We start from the raw sequence: 18,430 nt of genomic DNA, 5'->3' as shown, positions 1-18,430 counted from the left end.
ATGCCAAGAATCTTCGTCGGGATAAATGTTCGGGTGAGGACTTGATTAGCCGAGCGATAACAAGACAGGCCCGTGTAGTCGCTGCAACACCATAATCAACGCTGATTTCCGTGGTTGTGTATATGTCCGCTGCCGTATCAATTGATTGAGTCAGCGAATTTACTGATAGTGTGGCTTTGATGCACTCGAAGCCTGCTTTTCGTGGGTGGTAGCTCCATCGAGAATCCAGCCAACGGATTTGTGCTGTACCGCTATCCTAGCTCACGCGGAGGTGACAATCTACACCCGAACCGCTGGGTACGATTCCTGCCACCACGATTGTGTCGTGGGCATGGTTTTGATAAGAGGTGAAACAGAGTCCTTCGATTTCAGTGTCAAGATAGAGGCTTTCTGTGCCATGGGGATGATCTTGTCCAGTCGTGGTTGCTGTCCAGCTTTTTCCTCTGCCACGAGTGCAGCCATCATGACACCCAGCAGAGTGTCACCGACGCCATTGACGCTGACGATCTCATGTTGAGATACGAACGTGGGTGGTGGGAAGAGTCGCATGTATACGCTTCTCTTTCCACCAGGAAGTATGAATGGTAGATAGTCTGGATGGGAAGTTCTTGCATCAGTGGACGGCAAGCTCATTGTAAGCAACGATCCTTGAGGCCCTAACTTCGTGACGATGTGCTGTATGAATGGAAGTAGACGTATGTTTTGCTGAGGTACCCCTTGGTCAGTCAAGTCCTTGCCAAGCATACGGACAAATTTGTCTCGAGATCCTGCACTGCTGAGACCGAAGTCGTTGATTACCTCCCACCAATGCTCGTCTTCTAAGAACCTGTTGTTTTGAGCGGCCTGATGCATGGCTGCTAGCTCGAGCATATTGGGAGTTGCGATGTTCACAACTCGAGAGACAACTTGCCGTCTGCCCTGAAAGGCGACGCTGGCTGCTTCAAACAGGCGGGAAGCCTTGACTGTACTCACTGGCTCGAAGGCAAGAGGAATTTGCGATTCTTCGGCTAGCCTTAGAATATTAGAAAGTGCGGCTTTTGACCAATTGCCATCAGTGACTATCCACTTAGGTCGTGATGAGCTCGCAAAAATTCTTCCAAACAAGTTGTCCCAGTGGAGCGGGTCGTCAAGCTCTGGCCGTGCGAAGATGGAGAAGTCGCCCATTGCCAGAACGAGATCTTTGTTCTTGTCATTAATAGCAATATATTGTGCGGTGCGTGCACCTTTCGAAGGATCGAGTATATGCATCGGAGTGGTATCGATGCCTGACGATATCAGATCCTTGAGGAGGGCTTTGCCAGGTAGATCATCTGCCACTACACTTGACAAAGCTACCTGAGCACCTGAATATTGTGCTGCCGTTGCGACGTTGCGTCCGACGCCTCCAGCTGAACCTGATATGACGGCAGGATTGGAGGTATGAAGAATGGGTGAGACTTCTGTGTCAGCACTAAATGGTAAATAGTCGCACGATGTGTCGCTTGCGATCGAGCCGATAACGAGAAGATCGTTTGCTGGTGGATTGTGTTTGGCGTCTGCACCCGAGTCAATTAGGCGTGCCGAAACGCGATCGTTTTCTGATCGTGGCAATAGTGCATCTGGTGTTTGCAAGAGAGGGGGTTGGCTTGTCCTAGCTTCTCGAGAAGCGTCTATTCTTGGAGCTCTAGCTGTGAATTAGCCAGACTCCTCTGCAAATCGTGCGAGTGGTGCCAAACCTCACCCTGATGTCCCTTCTTGCTTATCCGCCAGCTCGAGCTTAGCAAGCTCTACTGCAACTTTCGTGCCTCGTACAACATTTGCCTCGATCAGAGCTTTGTTCGCTATCACAGAAGCGTTGTTACTCAGCTCTCTGATCCGCTTAAGGATATGAGGAGTATTGCTAGCGCCCGTAATGCCCATTGCATCGGCTTCTGCCACTGCTTTTGCTATGATACCATCGATCTCGTGTCTCGGCATGTTTGCACTTTCAGGTACAGGATTCGCGAAGTGTAGGCCAGAGTGCACAGGTAACTGAAATTGGGCATGTATGACTGCAGCCGCATCAGCTTCAGACTGAATTGTTCGCGGACTTTTGACACCACTATCTCGAGAGAAGAAGGCAGGAAAGTCGACATCGCCTATTCTGCCATCGGAGAACGTAGCAACGCCAACACCCTGTGTCTCGAGGTATTCCAGCGTGCGAGGTATGTCCAAGAAGCTCTTACAGCCACTGCTTATCACAGCCACAGGAGTCCTTCCTAGCTCAGTCAAGTCGGCAGAGATGTCCATGCTGTTCTCGCCACCTCTGTGTACACCACCCAGTCCACCTGTTGCAAAGACCTTGATTCCAGCCAAGTGGGCCAGTATCATGGTACCTGATATGGTTGTGCCTCCATTGAGCTTTTGTCCTCGTATGCCACCTAGTCCACCAATGAAACCTAGGTCTCGTCTGCTGATCTTCCACGTGTCTTTGCTTCCAGCGGTGCTAATGAGCTCAATCAGTTTTTCAGGTCTCATTCCAACGTGAGCTTTTCCGTTTAGTATGCCAATTGTAGCTGGTACACCGCCATTGACTCGGACGAGGGATTCGAGGTGAGACGCAAGCGCGACGTTTTCTGGATATGGAAAGCCATGGGTGTAAATCGTTGTTTCGAGCGCAACTACCGGTTTTCCTGCGCTGAGAGCCCATTCAACTTCCTCTGCGACTTCAAAAAGCTTGCTTCGAGTAGATATACATCGAGCCGGGAGCGGTATATGGAAGGGGCATGGACCAAGAGTGGAAACCCGAGCACGAGCTTGACTCAAACTCCGTGATAACATCTTTGCGGTCTGTTTGCCTGTAGCTGCTGACCACTTCTATCCATATTGCGATCAAATTAAGCCATTGGAGCGCCGATATAAAATGTTGCAAACGCGTCGCGACCTTACTCGAGTAACTCCGAATTCCTACCACTGCCGTGGGACAATTCTAATGGAGGCACCTCCACTTTCACTCTCCAGGCTACGTCATTCCTTCACATAGCAGGGATTAATACAAGCATGAGTAAAGCTTCGTAGTCGTATATTGAGCTTACAGAAGTGTCTCATGAACAGATACTCTCTATGACTCTGTCCATGAAGACATCTTCTTACAGTGAGAACAAACACCATCGTTACGTACCATAACTGTACAAACACACACTGCCTCAATCAACACAAACACATTCTCTATAATGGTCAAGGTAGAAATCGGCGGACGTCCTATTCTGGAAATACCAGGCGTCGACATAGGCGAGCGTAAAATCAACAAGAACACCCGTCTGACCCGCAGCTTCACCAATAAAGATGGCTCAGTCCGGACCGACTCTAGCAGGATCAATTTCAACTGGACTCAAAGTGTCACATCTCGTCTAGTAATTACAAGCGACACTGACGACTTCGACGAGGAGATCCTGTCACACTACAAGGAGGAAGGCTTTCAGATCTGGTACATGCCATACGGTGGGGATAAAGCCGCATATCAGAAACAGCTACAGCACTTACCTGATCCGCTTGAGCTGGGAGAGACCTATGCCATTGTCGCGTATGGTGATGCGGCCGCTCTCGTTCTGGAAAGTGCTATGAGACCTATGTCGAAACTATGTGCGGTAGTTGCGTACTACCCGCCATACATGCCGAAGACAACAGCCAACTTTCCACCTTCGCTGAACCTGACCATACACCTGGCTGCAGACCAGAAGTTCGGCACAAGACATCAGCGAAACTACCGATACCCTGGTACACAGTCTGGATTTGCCGAAAGCGACCTGGGAGAATATGACAAACCAGCCGCACGAGTCGCTTGGTCACGTACCCTCGCAACTCTAAGACGAGGCTTCGGTATTGATCCAGATCTTGAAAGTGTCTGGGACTATCACCAGAGATTGAGGGACGCTATACCCGAAAAGGACGACGAGGACGAAGTGGACGAGCTGATGGAAACCATGGCTCCAGACTGTGCAGTCAACCACGTCCCCACCATGACAGGAGGCGTGGGCAAGAACAGGCTGAGGAGATTTTACAGCGAATTCTTCTCAAAGAGTCGACCGAAGGACTTTAAAACGAAACTGCTGTCTCGCACAGTCGGCACTGATAGGATAGTAGATGAGATGCTCGTGACGTTCACGCACAACATAGAGATGCCATGGATCCTGCCTGGTGTACCTCCAACTGGCAAGGAAGTCGAGATTGTGGTCGTTGTGGTCGTGGCTATTCGAGGCGATAAGGTATGTGCGGAGAACGTACACTGGGATCAGGCAAGTGCGCTGTTGCAGGTTGGACTGCTGGACCCGAAATATGTGCCGAAGTCGTTCAAGACGAAAGACCAGGCTGAAAGGGAAGTACAGCATCTGCCTGTGCTTGGCGCAGAAGCTGCGAAGAAAGTCGCGGACGAAGAAAAAGGGAGGAGTAATCGACTCATACCAGGCTGGTAGCTGTGACGTGTCTAATGTCATTCTAATCCATCCAATCTCACACCTTCTGCACACGTTCCAAATACTGCGACCACCGAATATTATGATCCTTCAAACTCGCAAGAGCCCTCGTCCTCCGTTCCTCCGACGACATCGTAGCATAAAACGACGACTTCACCCAATGAAGATCCTTCTCATGCTGACTCGGAGCCAAAGGATAATAGTGCCACTTCCCATCATTACCAAACTTGCGGTTAGGTAAGTACGCTTCAATCGAATAGTAGTTATCTCTGTGGAAAGGGAAATCGTAAGATGGTGGTCCACTTCTTTCAAGGAAGGCGTCTGTGCCTTTGGCGACGTCCCAGTCGGTCATGTGGTAGAGACGGGGTTTGGCTGTTGTGCCTTTCTTCCATTTTGCGAAGCGCAGGATGGTAGCGGTGATGGTTGAGAGGTATTTTTCGAGGATGACGGCGTAGTAAAGAGGGTGTTCCATTGCTCGTCGGACCATTTCGGCGTTCTTGGTGAGCAGGTCCTGGTTCCATTGTGGATTTGTGCCTCGTGGTATCATAGGTATAGGCTCTCTGTTCGCCAGGTTTTTCTGCCAGTGGTGTAGATCAACTATGAGACACAAGTTGTTCCAGGCGAAGACACATGTCATGCATGTGCAGACGCGCTGTGGGTCCACCATCTCGATGTGCTGATGGTACGACTTTCGGTGTATATTGAGTAGGTCCTGGCGTTTTTCGCTGAGTAGACCAGCGTGGAAGTCTTCGGGGACATCCTTAAAAGGTACGGGCAGAGGGAAACATCGATGTAAGATCCAGTAGCGTCTCTGAATGATATCCTTGGCGATAGTCTTCTCATTGGTGTGAACGAAGTCTCTCAAGTCATGTGAGGTCCTCGCTATGCGGAACGTATCAGACGCCGTCAAGTAGCTAAACACTTCAGACAGAATCTCAGCCGGAAGATCAAGTAGATTGGCGCTCGAAGACTTGCTAGCAGCTTTCTGTTCTCGTCTATGCTGCTGTTTCTGCTGACGTTTTGTCTTTTTCGAGTGAAGGGTCAAAGCAGCAGTTTCGTCAACCAGAGGTTGCTCGGTCTCTTCCCGTGTCAACTTCTTGTGTCGTCTTCGCTGGAGCTTTGGTGTCTCGATTGCATATTGAGCTCGTAGTGCTGCCGCAAAATTGATGTCGGATTTTGCCACTGGCTGTTGTGCTTGGGGAGTGGTGTCCGTTGCCATCAGTTTCCTGCGGACCCGGAGACGGAACAAATTCTACAATGACCGGTACAGAACTTCAGTGAGGGACAAGAGAAATAGGTCTGTCAATAATTCTGAGTTATGACCAGATGTAGGTACAGTTCATGACATCTCGAGATATCGCGGTGGCAGCCTCGTGCATGATCTTATAGCAAGCCTCGTCGATTTATTATCGATAGCGCTGGATCCACCGCTACAATGTAAATGCTGGTGGCTCGGATCCAAATTAGCTACACTATCAACACATCGAGCACGAATCCATCTGATAGGTCAAGTGGTTATTGTCGATATGACCATGATCGCGTGGGCCCGCATTGGGTTCTGGTGAAGGGGAGTCCGAGGTGCAGACTCAACTTCTCAACGTTCAATCTCGTAACGCGCGTGTCATACCTCGTTACGATTGAACCTGAGGTAAACCAATCACTCCTAAGGTCACTTTCTCTAGAAGACGATGGACCATTTCTGCACATGATCACTACCACTAGCAAATGCCAGTATTCACCACGAGCCATGTAGCCTTGCGAAATCCCATGTCCTTGCCTGACCGAAAACGCTCCACGCAATGTATCACTGGATGGACGAGCCGCCATGACCTTAACAATCCTGATGACATGTTCTGGTACCCCTCAAAGGGCCGAATTATAACAACCATAGTAGCCGAGGCTGTGCTAAGCTGTAACGCCGCGAAACCACTTCCTCCAAGCACGAATTTGCCTGCACTGCAAGCATTTGCAGCGCAAAGAACAGAAACGTGGAAAGACGTAAAGCCGTCGTTGCAAATTGTCCATATCCTGCTCGACATGACCCTTCCAAACTCAACGTGAGGCGTCTTCTAGCCATCTTCCCATGTGGTATCCTCATGAATTCCTGCGGACTTTCGCTGTAAATTTGTGAGTAAGGTCCTGTCAAAACAGGTTTGAGTGCTTACAAAGCTGTACCGCAACCTGCGTCATATTGCCATCCTTCGGCTCGACGTTGCTGACAGCGCCAATATGATCCATATCCCAGGTCATCACGTCAACCTTGTAATCGTCATTATCAGTATCCTGATTCGAGAAATAGATGCTGTACATGGTCTGCTCTGGCTGATGTTTCAGGGAGTATCCAATGACGCCTTCCACGTTCGAATCGCTCGACTTTGTTCTTATCAGTGCGCGAGTCCTGCCATTTGGGCGTAGGTGTTGCGCTGGCCTGACATCCCAGTCAAAGGGCTTGTCTGTCAAGGTGGAAAGCTCTAATGAGATTCGAGTGTCGTTGTGAATATCGAGCTGCACATGGTGCCAGCCTTCTGTCGAGCTGTCTGACATCTCCGGCGATTTGGGCGTTTCTTGTGACATTGGTGCGACTACACTGACTGTAGAGAGTATGAACGTGTGTTTCTAGACTATCCACAGAGTGTAGTTAGCGGTGTCGATCACGTATTGTTTCGTGGACCCTGTCGTGCTGGAGAATCATACAGTCTATATGAGATCCCAACCAGCAGAAGAGGACCAGGGTATCAGTAGAACGTCCAAGTAGTCTTGGTGGTCTAGACCTTCATGGTCGTGTTTCGCTGCCATATCGTTAGACCTTCCCAAGGGCGTGGAACAATGTTCCTCGTCTTTGCGCAAGCCTGAAATTACACACGTCCGATACGTTGCATTCATCACGCACGGTCAAGCCGTCCAGTCGATAACGATTGCCCCATATGTTTTTGAGGGCCTATTTGTCACTGCGTGAGTATGCGGCTGTTCAGTCCGTCGAACGTCCGTGCCCCACTGGATACGAAGCTTGGCAACGCTTACGAGCTAGTACAGAATCAGCAGTCTTCATCGACTCTACCCCCGAGCCAGATCGACATGGACGGAATATCCGCTGCAATCGGAAGGTGAATGTCCGTGGTTCTCGACAGGCCATTTGACAGTGTCTGTTGTCTTGTCGCGTCAAGTATGTCTTCCAAATTGAACGTTATTGACCTAAATCGTGCTTCGGTCACTTGGCACGTCCCGAAAAGAGGAGTGCTCTATGCACGAACTCGTCTTTCGGGTTTGACGGCTTCTCAATTCGGTTTTGATTTTGTCTAGAAATGAGTTGTGGAGGCTCCTGCAGCAGAACCATCTACTGATTGAGTAGAGTCCTGTACCTCGCAGCGATTGCAAGTGCAACCATGGCGGTGGTGGCGGCCTCAGCCGGCCAATGATCGACCACTTTTACAGAAAGGGTGTGGTGCAGCTCGGCCCAGAGCACTGACAAGCAATATCATGAGACACTACGAATACTGGCAGTCTAGCAGACGTCTGTGCATTCTCTACGACTGCCGCAATCGTACACGGACAATGAGGTTGTGAGCTACCAGACGGCGCTGGCTGAGAGTTCGCAAGGTATCATTGCCTGTATTGCGCATGAACAGAATTGATTTTGCGGTCGCTTTTGTACCTGAAAATAGGAAGGGCTAGCAGGGTCTAGAACCACGTTCGATCTATGATGAGTAAGCAAAATTTTCAATATCTGTAGATTACTCCTTGACCAGAACAGCAATGGCCATACGGTCGAATGTCTACGATATAGCTTGATCCACAACTCTCCGGCATCATCGTGTGATCTGGGTGAATGTATAAGCTGTTGTAGTTGTAGCGCTGTTATTCAATATGCTTCGTTAACAAAGGCGAACCACCGCCACAACGTGGGCGATGAGATATCGATCGGGTATCAACCGAAATTGGTTGAATGGACGTGTTGTGGCCAATGCGACCGACTGGTTTTTCGACCTCGAAGATCGACGGTCTCAAGTCTTCTTCCTCCCTTCAATCACGCTCATAACATCAGCGAAACTGTTCTTGTCGCCTTTCTTCTTCTTTCCGCCTCTCTTTCTCTTGGTCTTGCCATCCCCTTTGCTCTCACCTTCCTCGTCGTTGTCATCCACCCCGGCACCTTTCCACTCACTCAGTTTCTGCTTTCGATCATCCTCTTCATCGTCGAAGCGATTCTCGCCGCCAAAGGACATGTCGATGTCAATATCGTCCTGACCTGATTTATGCTGTAGCTTCTTAAGCAGGGCCTTTCGACGTGCTTCGTCTGTTCTGTCTTCTTGGTCAGCTTGCTGATCTGTAGTGCCCTCAGTCTCGTTCTCCTCCTGCTGACGAATCTGCGCTGCACGTTTGAGAGCTGCAAGGATGGCAGGATCGTGAGTAGGAGCTTTGTTGGACTCTTCAGCATCGTCAGCAGTAGCAAAGTAGTTGCGCTTAGCCGTTGACTGGAGTGGTCTCCCTGTAGCTTCCGTGACCACAGATGGCGTATCATTGGAGTCTTTCGATGTGTTCTTTGCCGCAGATTTCTCATTCTCTTCATCTCCACTGTCTATGCCGGCCAGAGGATCGTACTCAGTAAGACCGCCGAAGATGTCACCGTCATCATCGTCTTCGGCCTGCTTAGCCGCCTGCTCAGCTGCAAATTTCTGTCTCGCTAACAGCTCCTCTGAAAGATCTCCTCCCCATGCTTGACCGGCATCTGCTTGTGACCCGTTTCTTGTAGTGGGCGCTTTAGGTGCAGGGTCTAACCATCTTGTCTTTCTCTTAGTTGTGCCGTCCTTGTTTGTAACGACTAGCACCTCACGTCTACGACCATTGACCGATTCCGTAAACTTGTGCTTGTTTGATTTCTTGACAGGGTCGAGCTTCTTGAACCTGGAATGATCGAGTGAGGGTTGTGCTACCTGGGCTGCTAGCTGCGGTTGTGGATTTTTGCGTCTCTCTTTCAGTTGGCGCAAGATCTCATCGCGGCTGATCGTGGAGGGCTGAGCTGACTCACCTCCCACCTGATTGTGCTCATTCTGCTCGATTTCTTCGTTAAGATCCACGTGTGTACCTTCTCCTGAAGCTGAAACGTCCTTCTCAAGCGCCCTTTCGAGTTCTTCCTCGACGTCGATCTCAGTCTCGTTCGAATTGGTTATTGCGGAAGCTTCAGTAGTCTTGGTCACGTCCTCGCCTCGTCTCACGCGCTCAAGCAGCTTGAAGTCCAATCCCTTCACTAGATGCGTGCTCGATGTGTCACCACCCACACCTATCTCGTCTCGTAGGTTCTCGAAGGTCTCTTGGTCGATCTGCTGCAATTTCAGCATCTTTTCCAGGTTCTCGAGGCGCTTTTGCTTATCGTCGCCAGTCCCTTCCTGCTCATTCATGCGCTGCTGCGCTCGATCAGTGTATCCAACGGAGAACTTGGTTCCTCTCGGCGCCGCACTGGATCGAAACCTTTTCTGAGGAGGCTGGCCATCTTCGTCTCTGGTGTTGTGTTCAGCAACCTGTTTTGCAAAGTCATTTCGCGCTTCAGATGTAGATTTCACGTTTCTGGGAGTCATAGGGATGAATGAGCGAGCTTTTGATCCCAGTGATCTGGTCTTCATAGTGCTCTGACTTTGCGTAGACATGATGAACTGTCAAGGACAATCTAAGTTTTCTAATAGATCATGCTTGAAGGGAAATCAGTAGCATCGACAGGTTCATTTGTTTTTGTGCAGGAACTGCTTGAGATGTGTTACTCATGGGAAACGGTAGAGCATCGGAGCCTGAGTGACAGGACAATGTTCAAGTGGCAGGGACCTAATTACAACAGGATGTATTGCAGCATCAAATTGTACAGAATGTGATGCAGAAAGTAATGGTTGAAAAACAAGATGCCGCCAGCTTGGAGCCGTTCCATGATGAGCTCGGTAGGTTAGTGCTTGGCTCGAATAAATCAGTCGGATTAACAACTTCAAGTTGTTTTTGTACTATAGCAGGAAGCCCAAGATTTCTTTAAAGCATTATTATCTGCCGAGAACAAGCTTAACAGCTCAAGTTTCTACGACCTCACACTCGAGTGTAACGTTTTTCGCGCCTGCCATTGTAGAAAGTCCATCTGCTCCCTCCCAAGCTTCATTCTCTGCTGCTCAACCTTCGCCCTATCCACATTTCCAGCAACCGCCAAACTTCCTGCCGCCGCGACCACCGCACTCGCCATACTAGCTTGCAACACAGGCGCACCTTCTGCAGCGCCATAGTTCGGCTTGATCCTTTCCACAGCAGGGAAGTTGTACTTTGTTCCAACAGCACCGGCACGCCTCCTCAGGATTTCCACAGCAGCCTTAGGCACCCAGATCCTGCTTCCGAGAACAGTGACGTAGCTGAGCAGTGCGAGTGCGCCGGCTTGATGAGCGCTCGCAAGTGGTATTGGGACCATGTAGATCAGTGTAGAGATGCCGAGAATGACTTGTAGCCAGACGAAGCCTAGGACGCCGTGGACACCTCTCATGGCGGCGCGTGGAAGCATACTCTTCAATGCTGGTGAGAATTTTGTCCAGAAATAGAGAGCGTGCACAGCGGTAAAGGTCGTGGTCGCCAGGATACGGTGGTCAAGTTGGACGAGGGAAGGGTTCTCGAGCATATTGCGCCACCAAAGATCTTTCTCTGTGTCGCGCTCGCGGAGGTAAAATTTGTCGAAGAGTTCAGATCGTGGTGGTGTTAGGCCGAGACCCATGTATGGGAATTCGTTGTAGATTAAGCCTGCGTCAAGCCCTGCGACCAGGGCACCGCTCATGGCTGTCGTGAATGTCAGACCCAGTAACGCTGCAACTGCGATCTTAAAGCTTCGAAGTCCAGGATGTCGTAGCGCAAACAGGTCGCTAGCACTCTTGTCCACGTTCTGCCTCAATAGTCGATTTGTTCGCAGGATATCCAGACCACACCATAACATGCTCAGGTATGCGATAAAGGCTGTGCCCAGATGTGTCGCAAGTCTATACTGACTCACCCTCGGCACATCTCTTCCAGCACGCTCTCCAGGTACCAGAAACTCATCTTTCAGACCACTTTTTACCATCCACCAGCCGATAAAGCCCTGAAACCCGATCAAGCCCGCTATCCCAGTTATCTTCTTTGTCATATTCCTGCTCACTCTGCCTCTTGCAACAAAGTAGATCCCGGGTAACAGGAACGTGACTCCCACGACCCGTCCCCATATCCGGTGAATCCATTCCATCCAATAAATACTCTTGAACTCTTCCAATGTCATCTTGCTATTCAATACCAGAAACTCAGGACTCTTTCTATATTTCTCATATTCAGATTCCCAGTCCGATTGGCTCATAGGCGGGAGACTGCCAGTTACAGGACGCCATTCTGTGATGGAGAGCCCGGACTCAGTGAGTCGGGTAAGACCACCGAAGACGACTATGCCGAAAACGCTGGCGGCGGAAGCAAGAAGCCAGTATGCGACAGTATTAGAGGAGGAGTCTGGCCAGCCGGATCTCTTGTTCTTGGTAGATTGTGAGAGGATATCCGCATTGGTACTGCTTTCCTTCTCGAGGACTTGCTCGATCTGTTGGACTGCTTGTCGCTGGTGCGCCGATGACCGGAAGCCTCGAAACTGACGTTGTATGTGCTGTCGAAAGACATGTGCTGGTCTTGTGCTGCAATTAGATCGGTAGCTTCGGGATAATGGTGCTACTGGAAGGACATGTCGAAGGGAGGATGATCGGGTATGCGCCTGGCAAGAGAAGAACCGCTTAGATAGGCGAGGTGCGGCATTATGAAGGGCTTGCTGGAACGCGGAGCTTGAGAAAGCCATTGACAGGTCTCGGAGACGTGAGCAACAGCTAAAGTAGTCAAGAAGAGCAGCGGCGACGATAATCACATATTCAGTGGACGAAAGTCGAGCACGTCTACATCTCCACATGTTCGAAACTCAGACCATCGCATTTGCCGCACAGGAAATAGCCGCTCATAGTGCATACGTGGCACTTAAGGCGGCTACATGGTTCTGATGCTGGCCATGTCTCCAGAACAATCACTCGACGTGCCACCAAATACAGCTCAGGAACAAGAAAGTCTTTTCGAATGAATTGGTAGTTACACGCTAATATCAGTTGGGTATCATCTGTTCATCTTCTTCCAGTCTATCACGCATCTCTCACTCAATAATGGTCTAGTATATCGTCAAAGCTTCCTCCTCTTTGGGGCGCTGTCCCATGAGGTTGAAGCCGACTACCATTCAGTGGACCGAATGTCTGTGCACTTGATTGGTGTGTCGAAGGCTGGCTGAAGCCTCTGTTCTGCTCTTCCGGATGCATGTTCGAGTACGCCGAGAAAGGTAAGTCACTTCGATTTGGCTCTGGTTGAGTGAAACTTCTGTACAGTGCTTGTGCAGCTGGAGATTGTGTCCTGCCCATATTTGGGTTGAACGCCACATAGCCACCAGGCGGTCCCGACTGAGGCATTGGGGTTGTCATCTGCGAACGTGGTAAAGGAAGTGCATGACCTGGAGTCATTGCTCGAGATGGTGGTCCACTTGGTGTATAAGTTCTAGATGGAGCTCCTAAGCTGAAAGCTGAGGATTCTCTGCCACCCATTTCTGGTATTGAGGACACCGGCGGCAGATAAGGATTGGAGTTCGAGGCAGGTGTACGTGTCCGTTGTGAATCAGGCAACATTGGTGGGTACTGCGATGCGGCTGATTGAGGATGTGCTGATACAGGTGTCATTCCTCGAATTGGCGCTAGTGGAAGTGTATCCGAGTCACTTGACATGCGTGTCGGTCGTGATCTTTGACTCATGCCTGTACCTGGTCTTGGTATTGACTCCATCTGATAACTGCCTGCTGCCCCCCTATAACTTTGAGAAGTGCCAGGTCGTAATGGTCCAGGCGTGTAAGCACGATCAGAATAGGTTGGCATGTCAGAGGTATTTCTGGCTTGACCAGGCCTAACCGACCACGGTGCTGCCATGTTCGAACTTGGGGTATGAGCACGATCAGCGGGGGAATAACCCATATCACTAGCTGAACTCATCAATGGAGCATCAGACTTGTAGCTTGACCAGGATGCGTCAGAAGAGGCAGTGAGATTCCGACGTGGTGCTGGTCGAGGATTCGTGTCAATTCGTGGTAGTGTGGGTATTTGCGGTAATGTCGGCATTGGTGGCAACATGTCTTCGCTAGGTGCTGCTGTACCTGGTCTCGAGCTATATTCTGGCAGAGTTGTCATTGTTGACTGCCTGGATAGTGGTGGCATGGAGGGTGTATCTGCTGGACCAACGTTTGGCAGCGTAGGCTGTCGTTTAAAGCCACCTGATCCATCACGAGCCGCTTTTGCTTCTTGCCTGGCACGAAGTTCGTTCTCTTTTTGCAAGGCCTTGTCCGTTTTGGTCTTTACTATCCTTTCCATTCGTCGATTAATCTTCATGCGACAGTATCCAGTAAGACCGCCGGCATCACTGGGAATGTGATGCCACAAGAACAACAAATACAGAATGACTGACACACCCAAGCTTATGGCTGAGATGAGCCATATCAGACATGTCCAAATCATACCGCAAATGATCGCGACTTGTAGTTTGTCCTCCTCAGCTAGCACACCAAAGTTCTTCCAGAATTGCACGAACGGAGATTCTCCTGGTGGTGCACTGTGATCGCCTTTTGGTACGATATTGGCGTTAGCATAAGCGTATAGGGTGATTCCGTTGATAACGACTCGTGGTCCTTCGGCGAAGACAATACGCAACCAGGCTTCGAATGAGTAGTATACGAATAGTGCCACGTAATCAGCACCTTTCCGACTCTTCGTTAGTTCTGCGAAGACCAAAAACCTCTTCCAGCCTCGACCTTCAGAACCCATCCTAATACACTCGACTCGAACAGCTAGTGGATCGAGGTATGCTTTTGCGACCTTTCCTCCTCGCATGACCTTGAGTGCTCTTAACCAGCGATAAATCAGTAGCACAAAAGAGAGAATAATGCAGCCAGAGAACACCCATCTCGAGTATTTTAGTGGGACTTCAGGTTCGATTTGACCAGCCCATTTGTTGAAGGCTAGCAAGTTGATTGCGGTGAAGGTGTCGACAGCATAAACCGAAATTGAAACGAAGAGCATAATCCACAGATAACCATAGGCGATCGCGGTAAAACATGACGACGACTTAAAGTCATTGAGGTTCTGAATGAACCATTAGCTCTATTATGGTATCTGGGAGATGTTTACTCACAATATATTCCCACTTTACGTCGTTCTTAAGGAAGAATTCCTTCTCTCTCTTTCCCCCACAACAACCCATTGCTCAAACTTGCGAGGTATGTGTTTATTCTAACCTGCTACCCGGCAGATGGTTAGATCCAATTCGGATCAAAGTCTTTGTTCGGTCACGATCAGTAACGGCACAGCCGATCGATTGAGTCCAGCTCGTAGCGACCGAAAGAGTGTTATGATTCGCTCTCAATGCATAGTTGAAAGTGTATGGTGATAGTGAATGTGATGACCTGCTACTTGTTCACAGTAGATCGAAGTGTTGTAAGCTGTTTGCTAGAGGAGCAGATCCGCAGACGTCGGGTTTCACAGTCCTGGCAAACGCAGGGTCTGCTAAGGAATCCGAGCGCGTTTCAGACAAAGAACGACTATTTTTGGCTTATTGGCCTTTGATGGATGCAACGAGTGAGACAAAGTTCGCGAGAGAAGTCGTGTAAGAGAGTGTGGTTGTGCAGTAATGCTTTTTGCTGAAGGACAAGAGTGAAGGTCAACGAAGTCGCCAGTCGTGGCAGCTGCGACCTGAAGCTGGAGTGAGTGAATCGCAGCGAGTCGGAACTGACTCGTGGCCTGGCTCTTACCAATTCCGCTTAGAGCTTAGGGTACCTGCTTTAGCGCCGAGCTATTACGTCTAAGGCTGGAAAGCCCCTGGATGATGAAACTGTGCCAAGGAAGGAGCAGATCCATGGAATCGCTCTCGGCTTCATCCACGTCGAACCGAGAGGCAGGAACGATGCAATACTATACTACGAAGCATAGCGCTTACATTCATGCACAACATACGTACCTCGCGGTGTACCATATCAACAGGTGCGACACGAGATCGAATGCATCGCTGGTCGATCTGATCTGTATCATTGCCACTACATGGTGGACAGCATGTCCCATGGCTCAGCCTGAGCACCTTCACGCTCCACACATGTCGACAGAAGTCCTCACTGACCTCAATTTAAGCTAGGTATCACTACCAAATCAATAGTCGCATCTTCCACAGTAGCCGTCATCGTCCGCAGAGCATGCTACGGAATCTCGAGGAGAGTCGCGACCATAATCGCTGTCGTCCATTAGGTGGTATCCCACGTGCAAGGCAAAGTGTTCATCTTCATCTTCTAAGTTGATCGACGAGCTCTCTTCCAGGCCATTGTTCGGTGCGTCAGTACAGAGGATTGGACCTTGTCCTTCTAATATTCTGTTGATCCTGTTGCCGTTTCCTGTGCTTGTGCTTAGCATGGATCTCATCTTCGGACTCCCACTATCGACCGTTTTTGAAGCGCTCTTGCTCACCCCTCTGTCGAACGACACCGACTTGTCAGATCTTCGAGCAGGTCATCGTCAAGACGACACAACAGGACGAACCGGCTCGAACATATGAAGCTCAGTTCGGCATTACTTACCATACAGGGATGATTACTAACAAAAGAACCAAAGAACATATGGATGGGCGACAGGTCTTTGATGCAACTGAACGCCCATCACTAGGCTGTATATTCGACGACCACACTGAGCTCTCACTGGACAGAATGAACGGCTGTATGTTCAAATATCCCGGCCTATTTGGAAGTAGAGCTGATAATCCCTCGCCGTTCGCGATCGTCGACCTTTGTAAATGCATCCACAACGTTTCAAGAAGACAAAAAGTAGTTGCCTAGTGAGGCTTTCGTCTCACACAAATCGTAGCTGCCTATCAGGTGACGAGCTTCATCAATTAATACGTGTGCCAAGTGCTCTAAAGAGGACATAGTAACCTATGGATGGTTGACTCTGAGCCCCTAGCCGGTATTCACGCCTCGACATGTCTTAATGCGCGAATCTGAAATCCAACCTCTTCGCACCCTCATCCTTGGTGTTATGAATATAGTCATTCTTCCCCTCAGCCGTCATCTTGTTCCAGATCCTTTCTCGATGCGCATTACGCTTCACGTAGTAAAACTTGACAAGCCCGTACAACACCAGATTGTAGCAGGTGAGACCTAGCAATACTTTGTTGCCGCTGATATAGAACGGCCTATCCTCCTCGCGATAGACATTGCTAGCAATGATATTCCCACTCTGGACGAACATGTTGTAGAGCGCTGCGCTGACGGCACGTGTTCGGACACTATTGCTGTTTCGGCTGTTCCAGGCAACCTGAATGGCGTGTTGATACGGGTATGAGAGAAGACCTGAGAGAAGAGCGTAACGTACCCAATTGGATGCGGAGGTACCAAGAACGACCAAGGCAATTAGGAAAGGCAGGAACCACCAGTTTGCGATTGATGCTACCATTGCGCGTTCATTGACACGTTCTGAAAACCAGGTAATGATGAGCAGGTTGGTCCCGTAAAGGAATTGAGAGGGAATCGTCAGCAAATTTGCGTTGAAAGTGCTGAAGCCCATGGTGCGTAAAATGAGTGCCAGGTAATTCTGTGTGGTCGTGGCAGGAATGAATGTGGTTAGTCCGAGAAGGTACAGCGGCCATAGGTCGTAGTCTTTGAGCGCCTTCCATAGGAGAGGAAGTGTAACTGCTTGACGGTTATGCATATCACCTTTAGATGGGTCGTCGCGAAGTAGCCGGTTGACCAGGATTTTCTCCTCGCGCTCGTTGAACCAGCCTGGACTGTGGCGGCCACCGCGAAATCGACCAGCAGATTGTGCAGGCGAGGCAGGCATGAAGTGCCAGGAGAGTATGCCAATGATGAGTGTGAAGAGTCCCTCGATCAAGAACAGCCACTGCCAGCCTGACCATCCACCAATTCCGCGCATCTGAAGAATGCCCGCAGCTAGAAGAGAGCCGACGATGTTGCAGACCGACAAAACCGTCCAGAACCACGAAAGGCGGATGGAAAGCTCTTTCTTCTTGTACCAATATGTGATGTAGAGCACCTGATGATCGTCAACATCGGACCCAGATACCAAATCTCGATGACTTACTGTGTCAGGTATGAATCCGCCCATAAGTAAGCCCAAGAGGCATCTTATCACATAATAGCTAGTCTTGCTCGTGATACCAGCTTGGGCTGCTGAGATAATGCTCCACATACAGATGATACTAGGTATCCAGATATCTGGTCCAAGCTTTTTCGAGATAAGCCCGGATGGTAGTTCTGCAGCCAGGAAGGAGAGTAGAAATATTGTCTGCCCATACTGTCCTTGATTAGCAAGCATTTGACCACCTTCAGTTAAGGTATACTTGCATTGAAGTCGTTCGTGGTCATGCCGAGTTCAGGTAGCATGTTGTCCGAGATTGCGCGGTTAATGTTGCGCCTGTTGAGCTCGAGAGCCACAAACATCCACCAGCACCACAGCATAATGCGGTAATCAACCTGCATTCGAGGTTAGATGTGGCATCAATCGGCGTGTACTGATGACAGACTCTCTTTCGGACGGCTTTCTCCTCCGTGGCCGACCATGTAAAAGCTGGATCGAATCGGTGCCTGCCTTCATAGCTAGCCTTGTCATAGACAGCCGCCCAGTGAGCGGCGACTGCTGGATCTGCGAAGACATGAAACCCATAAGAACCATAGTCGCCGTCGATATCATCGACAGAGTCTCCCGAGCTTGAGTTTGAAGTATGTCGCGCGTCCGCACTTATCTTCTCGGCGACAGCATGCTTTGCTTCCGTTTTTACTACCAGTTCGCCTGTTTTGTTCGACATCTTGGCCGATGAGGTATCGCTTCCTAGGAAAGTCTGGTCGATTCACGCTCAGGACTTCTGTCTCGACAGAGACAACCCGAAGCTTTTGTACCATGTCACGGTCT

The 18,430-nt window shown here is 49.8% G+C and overlaps 7 protein-coding genes across 7 annotated transcripts; 1 reads left to right on the top strand and 6 right to left on the bottom strand.

Moving 5' to 3' along the window:
• Positions 1-279: 279 nt before the first annotated feature.
• Positions 280-2,799, bottom strand: LTR64_002265 (uncharacterized protein; the record flags this gene model as incomplete). The annotated part of the gene is made up of 2 exons (XM_064896637.1): positions 280-1,663; positions 1,721-2,799. The coding sequence occupies 2 exons, from the start codon at positions 2,797-2,799 to the stop codon at positions 280-282; spliced, it is 2,463 nt and encodes an 820-aa protein (XP_064755587.1).
• A 392-nt stretch (positions 2,800-3,191) lies between these two features.
• Positions 3,192-4,430, top strand: LTR64_002264 (uncharacterized protein; the record flags this gene model as incomplete). The annotated part of the gene is made up of 1 exon (XM_064896636.1): positions 3,192-4,430. The coding sequence occupies one exon, from the start codon at positions 3,192-3,194 to the stop codon at positions 4,428-4,430; it is 1,239 nt and encodes a 412-aa protein (XP_064755586.1).
• Positions 4,431-4,467: 37 nt separating this feature from the next.
• On the bottom strand, positions 4,468-5,649 carry LTR64_002263 (uncharacterized protein; the record flags this gene model as incomplete). Its single annotated transcript, XM_064896635.1, has 1 exon — positions 4,468-5,649. One exon carries the CDS (start codon positions 5,647-5,649, stop codon positions 4,468-4,470), a length of 1,182 nt encoding a protein of 393 aa, XP_064755585.1.
• Positions 5,650-6,524: 875 nt separating this feature from the next.
• LTR64_002262 (uncharacterized protein) lies at positions 6,525-7,004 on the bottom strand (the record flags this gene model as incomplete). The annotated part of the gene is made up of 2 exons (XM_064896634.1): positions 6,525-6,547; positions 6,596-7,004. The coding sequence occupies 2 exons, from the start codon at positions 7,002-7,004 to the stop codon at positions 6,525-6,527; spliced, it is 432 nt and encodes a 143-aa protein (XP_064755584.1).
• Positions 7,005-8,431: 1,427 nt separating this feature from the next.
• COX15_1 (Cytochrome c oxidase assembly protein cox15) lies at positions 8,432-12,246 on the bottom strand (the record flags this gene model as incomplete). The annotated part of the gene is made up of 2 exons (XM_064896633.1): positions 8,432-9,943; positions 10,495-12,246. The coding sequence occupies 2 exons, from the start codon at positions 12,244-12,246 to the stop codon at positions 8,432-8,434; spliced, it is 3,264 nt and encodes a 1,087-aa protein (XP_064755583.1).
• Positions 12,247-12,592: 346 nt separating this feature from the next.
• On the bottom strand, positions 12,593-14,726 carry KCH1 (Potassium transporter; the record flags this gene model as incomplete). The annotated part of the gene is made up of 2 exons (XM_064896632.1): positions 12,593-14,608; positions 14,658-14,726. 2 exons carry the CDS (start codon positions 14,724-14,726, stop codon positions 12,593-12,595), a joined length of 2,085 nt encoding a protein of 694 aa, XP_064755582.1.
• A 1,763-nt stretch (positions 14,727-16,489) lies between these two features.
• LTR64_002259 (uncharacterized protein) lies at positions 16,490-18,326 on the bottom strand (the record flags this gene model as incomplete). The annotated part of the gene is made up of 4 exons (XM_064896631.1): positions 16,490-17,554; positions 17,603-17,815; positions 17,866-17,994; positions 18,045-18,326. The coding sequence occupies 4 exons, from the start codon at positions 18,324-18,326 to the stop codon at positions 16,490-16,492; spliced, it is 1,689 nt and encodes a 562-aa protein (XP_064755581.1).
• Positions 18,327-18,430: the final 104 nt, after the last annotated feature.

The sequence above is a fragment of the Lithohypha guttulata genome (assembly GCF_036872675.1).
Source record: "Lithohypha guttulata strain CCFEE 5908 chromosome Unknown scaffold_2, whole genome shotgun sequence".
Lineage (NCBI taxonomy): Eukaryota > Fungi > Ascomycota > Eurotiomycetes > Chaetothyriales > Trichomeriaceae > Lithohypha > Lithohypha guttulata.
The sequence above is the reverse complement of the archived record's forward strand: the minus strand, read 5'-3'. Positions and strand labels throughout refer to the sequence as shown.